The sequence below is a fragment of the Rattus norvegicus genome, chromosome 4 (genome assembly GCF_036323735.1).
Source record: "Rattus norvegicus strain BN/NHsdMcwi chromosome 4, GRCr8, whole genome shotgun sequence".
Classification (NCBI taxonomy): domain Eukaryota; kingdom Metazoa; phylum Chordata; class Mammalia; order Rodentia; family Muridae; genus Rattus; species Rattus norvegicus.
In genome coordinates this window covers 31,349,561-31,366,284 of record NC_086022.1, presented here as the reverse complement: position 1 = coordinate 31,366,284, position 16,724 = coordinate 31,349,561, and the positions used below count along the sequence as shown (strand labels likewise).

At 38.9% G+C, this 16,724-nt stretch overlaps 1 protein-coding gene across 6 annotated transcripts in view; it reads right to left on the bottom strand.

The window, feature by feature from the left end:
- Window positions 1-16,724, bottom strand: part of Ankib1 (ankyrin repeat and IBR domain containing 1) — a 124,108-nt gene that overhangs the window by 46,216 nt on the left and 61,168 nt on the right. For all 6 annotated transcript variants that reach the window (NM_001134781.1, XM_006236049.5, XM_063286386.1 and 3 more), the window contains 2 exons: window positions 12,693-12,810; window positions 1,228-1,436 (listed from right to left, as the gene is read on the bottom strand). In NM_001134781.1, the coding sequence (NP_001128253.1) occupies window positions 1,228-1,436; window positions 12,693-12,810 (327 nt within the window). The remainder of the gene's footprint in view (window positions 1-1,227; window positions 1,437-12,692; window positions 12,811-16,724) is intronic.

Sequence of the window (16,724 nt, the reverse complement as noted above, 5' to 3'; positions counted from 1 at the left end):
GCACAAGAAAAATGACTTAATAGGGTCATACCCTGAAGAGAAGCAATACATTGATTTTGCTCAATAGTTTAAAGACGAAAATATTACAGTAATTATAAATCTTAAAAATTTGAAAGTTTCAAAGCTACAAGGTTGACTATCTTTTTATATTTCCCATTTAACTAAGTTTACCTATTAATCAGCACTGAGCATTAGGAAAGGGAAATATAAGAAATAAATCATTATCTATTCAGGTCAAGATCACATGGCATGCTACAAAGTAACAAGTTCAGCATGTTATCTTTCCTTCTATGCTTACTGTGGAAAATACATAGGAACAGAGAAACTGTGCTTTGAACACAATAATTCAGGATATTAAAAGTGGAAACTTGGGTTGGGGATGTGGCTCAGAGGTACAGTGCTTACCTAGCAGGGTTGATCACCTGAGTTCAAGTACCAGCAACTCTTAACTCAATAACCCCTGCCCTCAAAACACACGCACGCACGCACGCACGCACGCACGCACATGCTGAAGTGTTCAAGCAACTAAGTCTGATACAAAACTATGTTGCCTTCTAAGATGACTTAGGAGAAGCAAACTTTGTTACAAATGTGAATTACAGAAATAGCATTTTGCCTTCCCAAATGTTCCTACAATAGACAAAGGGAAGCTTTCTTATTTATTACAACTTTCCAGTGGCTAAGGCTGTCAAATGCACCATAATCTCCTACACGGCAAAGCAGCAGGGTGCTGTTTGTTTATTGTACACAAGGGCAGGACCATTGCCTGTTAAAGGAGAAGCATTTATTAGGAAAATATACTGAATGAACTTGGAAACTTTGCTAGAACAAGCATATGATCATCAGAATATTATAACTGCTTTAAAATATTAACATTCAGTAAATTATTTTAAAAATTTCATTTTAGGTTAAGGATACATACTATAAACTAAGTTTTAGTGTTTCAGTATGTTTATTTAAATACATTGAATACTTTAAGGTAAAAATGTAGTATATGTTTTTTCCAAACTGTTTTGAAGTGAGAAAATATTTTGCTTTCCAACCTATAATACAGAGATCACAAAATCATTCTATAGTAGTAAGAATTTACAAAAGCACAAAACTAACCAAGCCTTCAAAATGAGGTAAGAGACTCAGTTACAGTAACACAACCAACCACTCCACAGGACAGTATCACATAGCTTCAAAGTGGAAAGACTAAAACTATGGAAGTATGCTAAGCCATACCAGACTGGTATCTAGATCCCCAGGAGACAGGCTGATCTCATCTGGAGAGGTGACAGAGGACCGTGTAGTCCTTGGCGTCCTCGGGGAAGGCAGCGTGTCCCAGGCATTGCACCCACTGGGTGGTGGAGCTGGCATCTGCACGCCTGACCGCTGGCAGCAGTTCTCCGGGTTGGACATCCATGCTTCAAGCAACTTCTCCCTGTCCCAATCTTTCAGAAAAACAAAACAAATATCTATGAAAACCAGGAAACAACAATATTTTAAAACCTACTATAAATTGAAACAGGATAAATGAAGAAGATACAAGTTAAAAATCATACAATTTATACATAATAGTAACTTTGAAGGCATGTCTAGGTAGACCAAAGTCAGAATTCCTAGTAATTTCTACTATTATTTTAAGTAGATATTTCACTTAGACTTTACTAATTTTTTTGGTAGAGGTTTAATTTAGCCACTTTCTTCTTTTAGTACATAATTTTGCAATTGCCTTCACATGGTCTCTAGTTGTAAGATGGTTACATAGTCCTAAAGGTCACTTTAGGGTCTGATAGGTAAAGGGTCTGATAGTAGAAGGACTTCCCAAATTAATTCGGTTATAAATAAAATTTTAGTGAATTTAGCCTAAATATGGATTAATTTAGAACAGATAATCTTTTTGTGAATTTTATAGAACAGTTAAGTGAAACATTATTATAAAGTCTAGAGTCATAAAAATGCAAAATTAAAAAACTAAAAAGCTAAAATATTCAATAATTTTGCTTGGGGTTGTATTTATAACATATTTATTACATATACTAATTTATTTCTCCTAATAAAGTTTTCAGTTATTATTTAAATTGAAGAAACTAAGACCCAGGGAAGTTATTTAACTTACCCAAGCTCAGAAAGAGACTTGAAACCACTTTTGGGATTTCAAGACTGTGTTCTTTCCACTACGACATACTGTCAAGTGTATTAAAAGTGCCCCCCTCAAATGTAAAACAGAACCATATAATGCAGTCACACACTGGTTCACAAGAACCAAAATCAGCCCGCCACTGCAATACCTGGACAGTCATGTCTGTGACACTAACTGAGACTGCTAATGAAATCAAGCGAGGTCCTGATCAGATGAACAGACAAAGAAAACACTCATCCCACATACCACACAATATCCCTTACCCTGCACAACAGCAACACACACACACACACACACACACACACACACACACACACCCCACACTAACATAATTTTTAAAAGTTCTACTACAAACTATGTAAAATTTATTAAATATGTAAAGGTTTTATGTAAACCTTTTTTTCTACTATTCTGCTTCTACTTCCTGTTTCTTATGCCTACCATATCAGAAAATACTGTCTATAATTTCTGTCATTTCCTTAGTGTATTTAGAACTCCACATAGTTATTATCTCCCTTTTCTTCGTTTTAGTAATATGGAAAAGAAATTTTAAAAGTTACCTGCCTTTTTAAATGCTCTCCAAGCAATCTGATTCAGATTCCAGGAAAAGAGAAATTCTTCTGATGTGTTTTATCAGTAATGGCTCATTACATTATATAATCACAGATGATAATGATCTGTACACAGTGGATGCAAGTTAAGTGCACAAGAAGACTGAATAGGAGTATTCCTACACTTGACAAAGGGAACACTGCAAGTCAAGTTGAACTGGCACTAGGGAAACTTATTGTATAATAAGGTCAAACTCAATGACGTATTAGAAAACAAACACAGGATGACGTATACCACCAGACCAGCTAGAGTAAGAACTCTTGGAGGAGGAAAGTGGTTGAGGATTATGCAAGGTCACTTATAACACCAGTATGTTCGAAGAGAATAACAAGTATTGACATTTCTAAGACTGAAAAAAGTACAACACATTGAAAACTGATTCTTGGTTTTTTAAACAAAGCGTAAAAGGAGACTGTCAGTAGAATGAAAAGGCAGCTTGAGAACAGGAGAAAATTATTAGTAGTAATTAAATGTCACGCTACTCTCCCACTACCAGTCAATAAAATAAGATTAATGAGCCAAACACAGTTCTCAAACAATCAAAAGGTAAACACATATTTTTAAAGTGTTCAACATCTTTAGCCACTGGGACTCCACCTCACTCTATTCAGAATGGCTACAGAATAAAACAATAGTTATTTCTGGTAACAAGGACGTGGAACTTAGAGACCCTACTCACTGATTGCTGGGCTGTTTAATGGTATAGCCACTATGCAAATCAGTATGTATGTTTCTCAAAACCGGGACATAAAATTACCACACATGACACAGCTTCTGGGCACACACCCAAAGGGTTCTATAGATACCATAGGGACACCTGTCTATCCATGTTTATTGCCACTCTAGTCACAAAAGCAAGAAAATGGAACCAGCTTACATATACCTGAACAAATGAAAAGATAATAAAAATGTGGCACACACACACTGAAATTTTGCTTATCTGTAAAGAAAAATTGAATTATAAAATTTCAGGAAAAGGTCTATAAATTATTATATTGAAGTATCCCAGATTTAGAAAGACTGTATGTTCTCTTATATATGGGTCCTAATCTCTACTTTATGTATAAATTAATTATATGAATGAATAGGATATGCCATGATATAGAAAAGAGGCGAGATGGGAAAAGCTAAAGGAAATGGGGGAGGTCTTAGGACAGAGAGGCTCAGGGACCTGGGCTACAATGGTTATGGGCGGCAAGAGAAGGAGACAGGAAAGGGGAGGCGGATCAACATGCGGTCAACTGAAGTTTTAGGTGAAGGGCAATGAAGGAGAGGACAAATCTCCATGCAAACAATTATAATTTTAATCCATCTCTTATAAAAACAGACTCAATTTTTTATCATAAAACTGAATCTTGAGATGCACCTTAGTTTAAAGAGCTTTTCTAACATACAAAGGCTCCAAGGATTGATCACTTAGTAAAGCACCAAAAAAGAAGAAAGCACAAAGAAACCTGAGGTAAGACAGACATGGTGGTACACAACTGTGATCCCAGAACTGGAGAGGTCGAAGCAGGAGGATTGCTGTAAGTTTAAGACTAGCCTAGACTACACAACAAGATTGTATCACAAACCAACCAGCAAACCAGTCAAGCAATCAAATTCCTCAAAACTCAGGACAGCATCTTCTTCATAACTTTAGGTTAAACGAGGGCTTTATTAGGTAACAACTGGCAATGGCATGATCTGTAAAATAAATTAATTAATGTTTTCATAACAAAGTTTCTGTTAGCAAGTGAGAGATGTTTCTTTTAACCTGGAAACCTAGTTAGTGAATCTAAATAGTGCATCCCCAGGATTAGTTTCCATGTACTCACTGATATATTACTTTAAAAAAAATCAACTTCCTCTCTAAATTAAGCCCTATACAATATCCCATTTTTCTCCAAGGACCCTGTTTGCAACACAGTAAGGCACAAACTGATGTCTGATGTTTTTTCTTAATCCAAGAAAATGAAATGCATCACTAACAATGAGTGTTACAATGGTATGTTACACAATAGAAATAAACCAGATCTCGTGTGTGTGTGTGTGTGTGTGTGTGTGTGTGTGTGTGTGTGTGTGTGTACTACCATTATACAAATGATATGAATAGCCTTCTTGTAAGTCACAAGATACCCAAAAGACATGTTTTGAATAGAATAAGCTGGGTTCAGTGTCTGGCAAAAGGAAGTAGCTTATACAAGTCCTACAAACCACAGCCACAGACGATGGACAAAACATAAGTCATAACTCTCTGAAGACACTGGTGAGCAACAAAGAGCAGGCAGAAAATGGAGAGCACTGATGCTTGCCCAACTGAGAGAGCACGGTGCTTGTTTGTATGACATTCCAAGGCATCATGGACAAAGTGATAAACAGTCAATAGTGGTGTCGTAGTTGTGTAATTAGAAGAGTATGTAGACTAGTATTCAGTGATGTCAAAATTTATGTTAATATTACTTCTTAAAAACATTATTTTCACATTAATCTTACTACTGTTGAAAACAATAGTGATCTCCCTGTGTTGGATTTTTTCTCTCACATAAATGACATTACTTTTAGAATCATGTAAAACATTACTACAAAGAAAAAAAAAACAAGCCAGTTTAGTTTTTTTTATTGTGAAATTAACAATTGCAAAAAAATTCAAGTTGCTTTTTCTTCTCTGTATCTAAATTTAAAAATTTAAAAATAATATTGCCAAAGGCTACTTTTGTATTAGGTATTTGTCTGTAACTATAATCTGTCAGGGCACTGTATCTAGAATACGTAGCCCATTCAGTTCTTTAAAATTTTCTCTTCGTTGCCCTCCAAATGTAAGCAACGGTGCACAGTATAAAAATCAGCTTTGGAAACAGGCTGTGTAGAATTCAAATCCCACATGTGTTACTTATTTAACTCTGAAGTTGGGCAAAATCTAGAAAAGTTATAACCACATGTACTCAATCCTTTCAACTGAGCCCTTAGTAAAACCAACAGAAAGCATCAACAGTAAAAAAAAAAAGAAAAAAAAAAAGAAAAAAAAAAAGAAAAAAAAAAAAAGCATCAACAGTGCCACCCACTGAGTATTATCAACTCCTAATGCTCTCTTTAGACTAAAGTAACCATAAATTAACATAAAGATAAATATTATCTTCCAAATTTAAAGAAATTTCTTTAAAAATTTGGAGCCATTGAAAGTGGTAATTATAACGACTTAAAAATGTTTAGGATATATTGAGGAAATTTTAATAAAAATTGATTCTCATTTAAAATATATTAAGTATTATCAAAGTATGAAGCATACAAAATAATTTTCTTGTATATTATGAATTCTTAACATAGTTTCATTATATCATCTTTTTTTTGTTCTTGTTTTGTTTTGTTTTTTGAGGCAAGGTTTCTCTGTGTCTCCCTGGCTGTCCTGGAACTCATTGTGTAGATCAGGATCTGTCCTTGAACTCAGAATGCTGGGATTAAAGGTGTTCACCACCACTGCCTAGCTCCAATATGTCTTTGTAAAATTTGTTTACATTGGTGTTCTGTCTCTATGTAAGTCTGTATCAGAGTGTCAGATCCCCTGGAACTGGAATTACAGACAGCTGTGAACTGTGGTTGTTGGGATTTGAACCCAGGTCCTTTGGAAGAACAGTCAGTAAGTACTCTTAACCATCTCTCCAGCCACCTGTTACATCATTTTTTAATAAAGGAAATGGTATTATAGCACATTCATGGATTAAATGTGCCAAGTTTAGTCTTACCTACTGCAAATACTTCTCAGTGCAATTTATCTGCTTTAATTCTATCTTATTAGTCATTTAGTAAACATTTGCTGAATATCTTTTAAATGAGGTGATGGAGTTATTTATAAATGGCAGCTGACAGATGAGGAGGGAGGAAAGGCACTATAGTAGAGAGAAAACAATGCTCAGAGGTCTAGCGGTGGGAGGAAAGGTGGCACTGTTGTGGTATTACAAGGTCAACAGAGCTGGAGCAGAGACCAGGGAGAAGCACTGTGAGGGCCACACAGGGCATTTCCAAACTATTTCTACCTTCACTTTAGCAGTGATGGAAAAGTCCAAGTAGAGCTGGGTTGGGGACATGAAGGGTAAACTGTCACGACTAAATCTGAAAAGTGTACTCTGAGTAGAGTAGGAAGGCAACACTTTGTACATGTTGTGCGTGCAGGAAAGAAACAGAGTAGAAGAAGGCCGTATATGCTGTAAATGAGGCAACCGTGGAACACGAGAGGCGACAATTTGGTAGTGACAAGGTCCAGGGACCGAGGAGAAGAAATATCAGCTTGTGTCCAGGTCTGTGCCGTGACTACCTCGCCGGTTGTCTGCTGCTTCCGTCTATGGAGACTGGAATGCCAGTGAACAAAGCACACTCGGAAGACTAGGACTGTAATTTTTTATATGAAAAACTTACGTGTTCTGATGTTCTGGAAGGACTTTCAGAAAGGTGTTATATATAAGATACAGAGCTCAGAACTAAGATGTGTTGTAGAGGGAGAATCTACACTGATACAAGCCTTGGGTGAAGAGAGCCCATGTAGAACAGAGATGAAGAACTGCAAAGCAGTTATGAACTTCCACTAATATGAATTTATTCTAAGGGCAAGCAAGTTAGTACTATACTATTTTAGATATTTTACTTTATTTTTCAGCAGGTCCCTGTTGCGTGTAATTTAAAAAGTCCATGCTAGCTCTGGCTAGGCTCTAGAACCAGTGGCTGCCCATTCCCCCTTGCCCAGTGCTGGCCAGGTCCCCAGGCTGGCTTGCTATGCTGCCCAAACAATGAACGCTCCGAGGTTTCGCCCTCTCTCTTGCCCACCTAAATCATCGCAAATGGAAAACGGTAGACAGCCTTAATATTTAATACCAGCCAGATGTGTGCCAGTAAATCTCCAACCCCAATATGCCCACGCAAAGAGCGCATAACTCAGTTATAATATTTATAAGCTGCATGTGTGGACTGGGCACACTCACCACGACACTACTCTTTCCCCAGCTTTGAGGCTGAGCCCTGATTACTTGTGGCTCCTCCAGGCCATGTGGTTCCCTCTACCTTCCTTCTACCTCCTCGTCTCCCACCTTCCCCTCTCTCCCTTCCTCTGTCTCATCAGCTCAGCTTCCACCTTCTCCCGCTTTCCCTAACACTTCCAGCCCCACCTTTCCCTTCCACTGCTCAATCACAGGCTCTAGCCTTTACTTGACCAGTTAAAAATGGGCAGAAGGTTCACATGGAATCACTTGAGTATGTGATCCACTCCTTGTCTGGGGCAACCCATCTTCAGGAGGCAGAATTAGCATCAAAATAAAAACAGCACCAGGGCAACCCACAACAGGTCCCACCGCATCTCATAAGCTCAGGAGTTTAGAGCACTTGTTGCCTTTGCAGAGGACACTGGTTGGATACCCAGCACCAACATGGTGGCTCACAACTACCGGTAACTACAGCTCTAGGAGATCCAACACTCTTTTCTGCCTTCCATAGCACAAGGCCAGCATGTAGTGCATGCAGGCAAAACAATCATACACATAAAATCAATCTAAACGTTTTTTAACCACATAAATTGCTTTTATTACTGCAAAAAGTCCAGGAGGATGTCATTAAGATTTAAATTACTATTTAGTAAACATCACAAAAACATTTATTACTTCTGTTTAACTTTGGCCAATTTTATTAGCTCAGGTCTACATTTGACAACAGACAGCATAATCTGCATTCCTTGAAAAGCTGAGTGTCAGCAAGACTATGGTCTTCCAGCAAGCTGAGTTTATAGCTCTGAAGCAGAGCTATACTTACCCTAACAGAGGGTAACTGTGCCTTGTTCTATACTCTGATACAACTCATCTCTGTAAACCTATTTCATCATCAAATGTCAGTAATGCTACCTAAGTACTACAGAAGAGATGCCATCAGAAAGTTCATCCTGCACTTAATGTTTAAACAGGAGAAACACAAAATAAGTGCTTTGTCAAGTTATCAGAGCCAGGCATGGTAGGATGTACCTGGACTGGGGGAACTAACAGCTAAAAATGAAAACAATAAAAAGCTATTATAAAATGGACAAATGCTGAACAGAGAAATTCTGTTGGATTTTCCTTTGAGAACATAGGTATCTGTGGCAAAGATGACTATTTGCAAAACTGTTAGAGTATAACTGTTGTTACTCACACTCAGGCAGGGCTGGATGGCTAAAATCTAGCCAATGAAATAAATACTTGTAGGGATGATACACGACACAGCTGGGGTGGGCTCAGAAACCTTACCACACCTACTCTTCCCTTTCCAACTGGTTGGCTATAAAGTTGGAGATAAACAACTTCAGGGTGTCAAGCTTTGTGGCCCTGGTTGACTGTGTGGAGGAGAGCCACGTTTTACACCGAGATGGAAATGCTGTGAACCATGTGTGTAACATGATTAGGACATATGTCAGGAGCTAGCGGATCCTAGGTGTTAACATAGTTCTTACCCACAGAGGACATGTTTTATGACTTCCAGTAGAATCCTGTGGACAGCACTACACCATATATATGTAATCTTAAGTACATAGATATCAAGAACTTTTAAAAAATTGTATTCATGTACACTGGTGATAAAGTTTAGCTTATAACTTACCAACAACTAGTACTCTAAAAAACTTCCAACATCAAGTTGCTATGACTGAGTAAAGCCAGGCTCCTCAGACATGATGAGGGGGTGGAGTACTGCACACAGGTCCAACACGGCACCAAAGCCTCACCCAGCTGTATGCTGGGCCTGGCTGTGTGCCGTTGCAAGCCATTCTGAATGGTGTGCAATTAAAAACTTACAATTTGTTTCTTGAACTTTCTGTTTGGTAATTATGGACTTTAGCTGAGCACGGCCAACTAAAACCATTGAGAGCGAGACCTGTGAGGGCGGATGAGATGCTGCCTGAGACCCACTGATGAATAGCTTCCATTTTTCTGCCAGGACAACATTTTATTTTTTTAATAGTTTTTTTTAATTGTTTTTATTTTTAGGTTTTTGAGACAGAATATAACTCTATAGGGCAGGCTGTCCAGAACTTTATTATGTAGCCCAAAGTGATCCTCTGATTTGTGACTCCTAAGGGCCGAGTAAGTTTAGGTATTTTGAGACACAGTCTTCCTATGTAACTTATGACACTCTTGAACCTCTGCCTCCTAAGTTATAGGATTTTAAATGTTCTCCGAACTCCCAGATTCTGTACAAGTTCTCATATGATTGTTAGGTGTTGTCATTAGCCAAAAGGAGACTATTCTGTTATTAAGTTGTATGACTTTAAAAAACTTTTTTTTTTTTAAGATAGAGTACCAGGTAGCTCAGGCTAGCCCCAAATTTGCTATATAGCTGAAGATAAAACCAAACTTCTGATCACCCTGCTTATATCTCACAGTGTTGAGATTACGAGTGTGTACTACCAAGTCCAGATTAACGAGTGCTAGGGATAATGCAGGCCTTTCCACATGCTAAGCAAGTGTTCCTCAAGCTATATTTGAACTATATCTATAATCCTAAAAGGCTGTCAAGAACTTCTACATTTAAGTTTTTTGACTCAGGATTTAATCCAGAGCGCAAAAGATGATAATAGAGAAACAATTTTAAAGCAAAAACAGATTTTAAAAACATTTCAGGGATGTTTATTCATGTTACAAGTACTTACTGATAATAATATACATTAGGTATTTTGGAAACACCCACCCCCCCTTACCCTCCCACTACAGAGTTTTCAAGACTTAATAAAGAGAAAACACAAAGACATTTACTATTTTAGTCTGAAGGGGTAAAACAGAGATTCTCAACCTGTGGGTCACAACCCTCTTGGGGCTGAATGATCCTTTCACTGGGGTTGCCCAAGGCTATTGAGAAACACATATTTCTGATAGTTTTAGAAACTGAAACAGTGCTCCTCTACTCACCTCCAGGTCAGTCCACCCACATGCAAATACACCCATACACAAGTACCCTGGACTATATTAAAGGGTCGCAGCATTGGGACAATTGAGGAGAAACTGGTGTAAGTGTGTGTGTGTGCGTGTGTGTGCGTGTGTGTGTGTGTGTGTGTGTGTGTGCGCGTGCGTGCGTGTGTGTGTGTGTGTGTGTGTGTGTGTGTGTGTGTGTTTTGTGTATAGAATATAATGGAAACATGAAGGGTCCCAAAAGATACAAGGAATTTTTTTCTGAAAAATTCCTAGAAGAGGTGGTTTTTTAAAGGAGAAATTGGGACACATGGTAAAAGAACTGGAGAGACTGACAATCCAGATGAAGAAATCAGTCATAGGTCTACTTTTAAAAGCTGCTTGGGTTTAAAGTTGGGAGCCAGTGAAGAGCTTTCATGCATGGATGACAGGCTCAGACTGGCCTTTAAAAATGACCTGACATGTGTTTTCATGGGTGGAAGCAGAACAAACCTGAAGTTCTAGCAGAACTCAGGCACTCCAATGATGAAATGTACTACGTCTATATTTACGTCATCAGTGGGAATGAAGAACAAGTAGATGAGTGGGGGCTGCGATATTTAGGAGGAGAAATGACAGGAACTGGCCAGACACAAGGCAGGTGACGAGTGAAGGATGACAGGGTAACTAGCAGAGTCTGATGCCCACCCGTGTGAGGAGATCAGATGAGGACACTCACAGGTTACACAGAAAGTGAAAACCTAAACATTTAGAAATGCAGTCTAGGAATGTCTCACTGTACGTACGTAGCTGTTAGAATGCAAGTCATTTAAAAACTGTTGGTTCACAGGAGCCCACTGAGCAGAGCTGATTAAATGTCTTTGCAGCCAGACCCACACCTTAGGACTTTGACTCTCTGAAGCTAGCTAGCCCTGGACTCTATGTTCAATTTCCCAGGCCATTCTTTTTATAGCAGTGGCCTAGGTTCCTTTGTACATACCCTGAATACTGGGCTTCAGAAGGGAACAACGTCAGTGACAGAACCACGCAAATACTAGTACTGAAGATACGACTCTGCGGGTTTACCTGACAAGATGGTGCAGTGCTCCTTAACCCATGAAGATAGGGAGGTTTGAATTTTACTACAACCAAAGGAAGTAACATTCTGTTTCAGTGTTTAGGATAAAAGGTTCTTGTTAAAAATAGCCAGCCAGCGCTCCAGAATAACTAGAATAGAGCAGATATTTACTATCCTGTTTGTAAACGTATTTTTATTTAAATACAGCACTTGGCTTTAAAAAAATTATTTTAAAGTCAGGAAATGCTGTTCTTTAAAGGCAGACAAAATACTTATGCAAGAACAGTACAATCCAGCATGTAACAACTTCCAAAGTGACAGTCTATGCTAAGACTCACAGGAGACTAAGAACGAAGTTGGGGAAATTTTCAATAAGGAAAAAACAAAACAAAAACAAAATCAGAAAACAGCTGGGGCAGTGGTGGTTCATGCTTTTAATCTCAGCACTGAGGAGGTGGAGGTGGGGACAGAGGCAGAGGCAGGTGGATGTCTGAGTTCAAGACCAGCTTGATCTACAGAGTGAGTTCCAGGGCAGCCAGGGATACAGAGAAACCTTGTCTCAGAAAACAAAAACAAAAACAAAACAAACAAACAAAACACCAAAATAAATAAATGAATGAATTAAAAAAATATCCCAAAAAACCTTATAAGAGATTATATTATATATTACATGGTAAGAAACAGCTTTTGAATAAATATAATTGATAAAACATTTTTACTGAGCCACTACAACCTGATACTTGAATGACTTCAGCAAAAAGTACTTAGTAGCTCAATGTTAAAACAAAAAAAGACATTTCTAATTTCTTCTTGATTTACAGCCACTGCATGCGTCAAATACAAAATGTCGGAGGATAAATGACTGTTAATGCAACATTTGCAGAGAAACAAAGTAGGCTCATATTGAAAAACCTTGTACATTATAACACACTCATAGCTATATCTAACTCTGAAGTTCAAAAGGCATGGAGTTACCCGAGGCATTAGACAGTTTTCTCATTACCGTGAGCTCGAAGCAGTGCCTCAGCAGTAAACAGAGGGGCCTGGAGCATGTCTGCGGTCTCCACAATAAGCATATCTTTTAACCTACGAAGATCCTGGGGCCTTAGTCCTTCATATGGCTTTGGAAAGAAGAAAAACAAAGTTCAATTAGCTACCATATTCTTAAAGAAATAAATATGGCAACTACTTAGCATTCCAGTTTGTGTGCAGATGTGCGAGGGCTCTTCCGCTCCACTCCCTTGGGTTTAAGGCTACCCTTGCACCAGTCCACTTTAAACTGCGGTTCCAGCTGTGCATGTGCTTTATCATTCTCAAAACCAAAGGAGCATGGTGGGAAGACACTGTACTCTACAGTACCACAATCCTGGATAATACGTAACAAGTACAGAAATAAAAATGGAACCACTAAGCAATAATCACTATTACAATTCTCATGTACTTTTTTATTTACTCTGTTCTTGATGTGAGACGGTTGTATGTATGGTCACTCTGGCACAGTTTTTGTAACTAAACAACTGAAGAGTAACCAACTTATACTAGTAAATAGAGAATTAAAGATCACATTTTAAAAGAAGCAGAATTTTCTAAACATGTAGGAAGGGAAAAACATGCACAAACCCACAAACCCAGTGAGGATGGCCTCGGGCAGCATTTACCAGCTGTCAGAGTCTGGGGATACTATGGGTCTCATGTACTATGGTTGATTTCTAAGTATTTACAATTTGAAACTGTTTCTAACCTTTACAGTTTTCAGAACTATCATGGCAATCATTTCATCAGTTCTTATGGAACACATGAGCAGGACTGTTCTCAAGGGTCATGTCTGAGTTGACAGATTCACTTTCTGATCTAGATGTCTTCGAGCAGAGTCACATGAAAGATAATTAGGATGCTAATGACAGAAAGACTGACAGAACTCAACCATATGAAAGTCTACCATGATTTAATAAAACATCTATTATTTTAACCATACAGAAAAATAAGATAATCCATAAATGGAAAGTTATAAAACACCAACATTCAAAAAGGTACAAACTTTTTACCTGTTAACTTAGCCATGGTTAGAAAAACAAGATAACACTTAATGCTGATAAAGTTTTAGAGAGTGGCTCTTCAGAGTCACTAGGTGAAAATAAAATTCAAATAAATCTACATATAACTCAACAATTTGGAGTCGCAAGCTTTCCTTCAGAGACTCCATCTTTTATGCCACTGTAAGAACGCCTTCCACTGTAACCTGGTGAAACGTGTACTGTTACTTGGGAAAGAGGATAAATGCGAATAGCTCACAAATGTGTTACACACTTCCACGATACTTCCACCACTCATTTAAAATGATTCTGAGTGTGTAAAATTCACAACCATTAACAATGAGACTTGAATAAAATACATAGTATCATAACAGCATAAGAATATACAAAGGGCAAATGTTAAGGTAATCCTGTAAAATGCTGAGATTACTTAAAAGCAGCAGAACAATAAACTTTAAAAATAAAAATCCCAAAATTTTCCTGCCCACAAATGTGCAGGATAAATATGGAGCAGAGACTGAGGGAATGGAGAAGGGAAGACTAGCCCAACTTGGGACCCACTGCATAGGAGAGAGCCAAGCCCTGACACTATGAATGATGCTCTGCTATGCTTGCAGACAGGAGTCTAGCACGACTGTCTTCTGAGAGGCTCCACCCAGCAGAAGATAGACACAGATGCAGAGATCCACAGTCAAGTGTCAGCTGGAGCTCAGGCAGTCTTGTGGAAGAGAGGGGGAAGGACTGAGTGAGCGGGAACGGTCAAGGACTCCACAAGAAGCCCACAGAGTCAACTAACTTGGCCCCACGGCAGAGACTGAGCCACCAACCAAAGAGCATGGACTTAGGCACCCTACACATTTGTAGCAGATGTGCAGCTTGGTCTTCCTGTGGGTCCCCTAACAAGTGGAGCAGGAGCTGTCTCTGAGTCTGCTGCCTGCCACTGGGTCCCCTTCCCCCACCTGGTAGTTGGGCCTCAGCAGGAGAGGATGAGCCTAGTCCGGCTGGACCTTGACAGTCCAGGGCGGGGGTGTTACCCAAGGGGGTCTTTCCTCTCTCTGAGAAGGGGAGGAAGGAATGAGGGGAGGGATTTGCAAGGGCAGGAGAGGGAGGAGAGAAGGAAGGGGGGCTGCGATCAGAATAGAAAGTGAATAAAAAGTTAGGGAGATAGTAACAGTGGCTGTGTGTAGTATGCAGAGCTCTTCCCATTACAAACGGAGGAGCAAACAGTACATGCCATAAACATCCTACTTCATTTGTGTATATTTCTGTCATGGCTATCCCATATTGTGATTATATGAAATTAACTACAAAGAAATGAAAAATTAACCCAGGGTTCCAAACAGGGATATATTTAATGAGCATTGTAATTTAATCCTAATTATCATTAGAAAAGTGTCAAAAGCTTGTTGTTAAGCTAATTATAAAGCACATTTTCCTCTGTAAAACACAAAAAATCCCTTCAGAATTTGTTCCTAAAGTTTCATACAATTGGTCACACAGTTTCCCGCCTCAGCAATAGGAGTCCTCTCGGTACCTCCCATGGTGCTGTATGCTTCCTGCATTTACTTCCTAAAAGCTCCTTTTCAGATTAGTCATCTTTCTACCTCCTTCATGTGAAGCAGAGAAGAAATAGAAAATTTAATCAAAACAGTTAAATACTTAGTAAAAACCACTTTCTTGCAATTCTGACAACATACAGAGAGTTGGGATTTCCACTGTCTAAGAGAGATAAGAAGTGGCCTGCACACACTGAGCTCTGACGTGCTTGCAGCTTTACACTGAAGGGTAAGGGAGGAGGCATGCTGGAAGGACAGAGGCATTCTGCCTCCACGATCACATAACACTCTCTGCAAAACTGCAGCAGAGCGGCAATTAGGTCATGGGAAACATTTCAATACACTGCTCAGCCTCAAGTGCACACTCGCTCTCCTTCTGTGGCAAAAATAAATGAAGGTGCCTGTCTCTTTCTTGTTGCAAAGATAAGCTGTTACTATTTTCAGATTACAAGCCAGCAATGACCTTCAAAAAAAAAAAAGTCAAAACTGATACAAAAAAAAGACGCTACATTAAAAAGAAGCCATGCATAAAGCACCTCTTCTGTAATTGTGCATATTACTGCTAGGGAAGATCCACGGAAGAAAGCAGCACAGCCGTATGCACAAACTATTAACTTGAAAACAGGTTAAAAAGAGAAAGGTAGTTAGCTTCAAAAACTATTTCAGAAAACTACAATATAAATGAATCATGAAAAGCGTATTTTTTCTATTATTTATTCCAGAACTGAAATTAGTCAGCCAATCCAGGTACAGGTAAACAAGTTCATTATAAAAAAGAGAGAGATTTTTCAGCTGGATGAAGCATTTGTGTACAGGCCTCATGACCTGAGTTTGATCCATGAATCCAAGGACAGAGTTTGTCCTCTGACCTACTCGTGTGTGCACGCACATGCACACACAAGACTTGAAAGACACTTAGAGGAGAAAAGGGCTGGCTCATACTCCCTTTAATACCTACTTTAGCTGATCCCGAGGTTAGCTGGGGACAGAAGGGAGAAGAGTTACCACAGGAGTCTGCCATGCCAGCTTCTTCTCTCACTGTTTACGTGTGGAGCACCCTATACTTTTTCCTGACTGGAAAGCTTTTGGATTTTACAAGGCAGGACCATCCAATTCTGCTAGTCAGACTATCTGTGTAGCATGTGGCTTCTCTGCTAGCGGAAGGACCCAGTGTACCCCACTTTCTCTTCCGTTACTCTGAGGCAGACAAGAAATAACCTTTTATGATGCACATTTTACAGAGGCCTAATCATCATCAATTTTTTAGAGTAAAAAACACTTTTATTTCTTTAGGGTAAGTACCACTCTATGGAAATTATGTGCTCATTTAATTTTCAAATTTTTATGTATGTTTCTCTGTTAGAATATAAACATCAGGAGGCCAGGCAGCCTGTCTTTATTCTTCACTGGTACTCAACTCACCTAAAACACTGCCTGCCAAAGCAG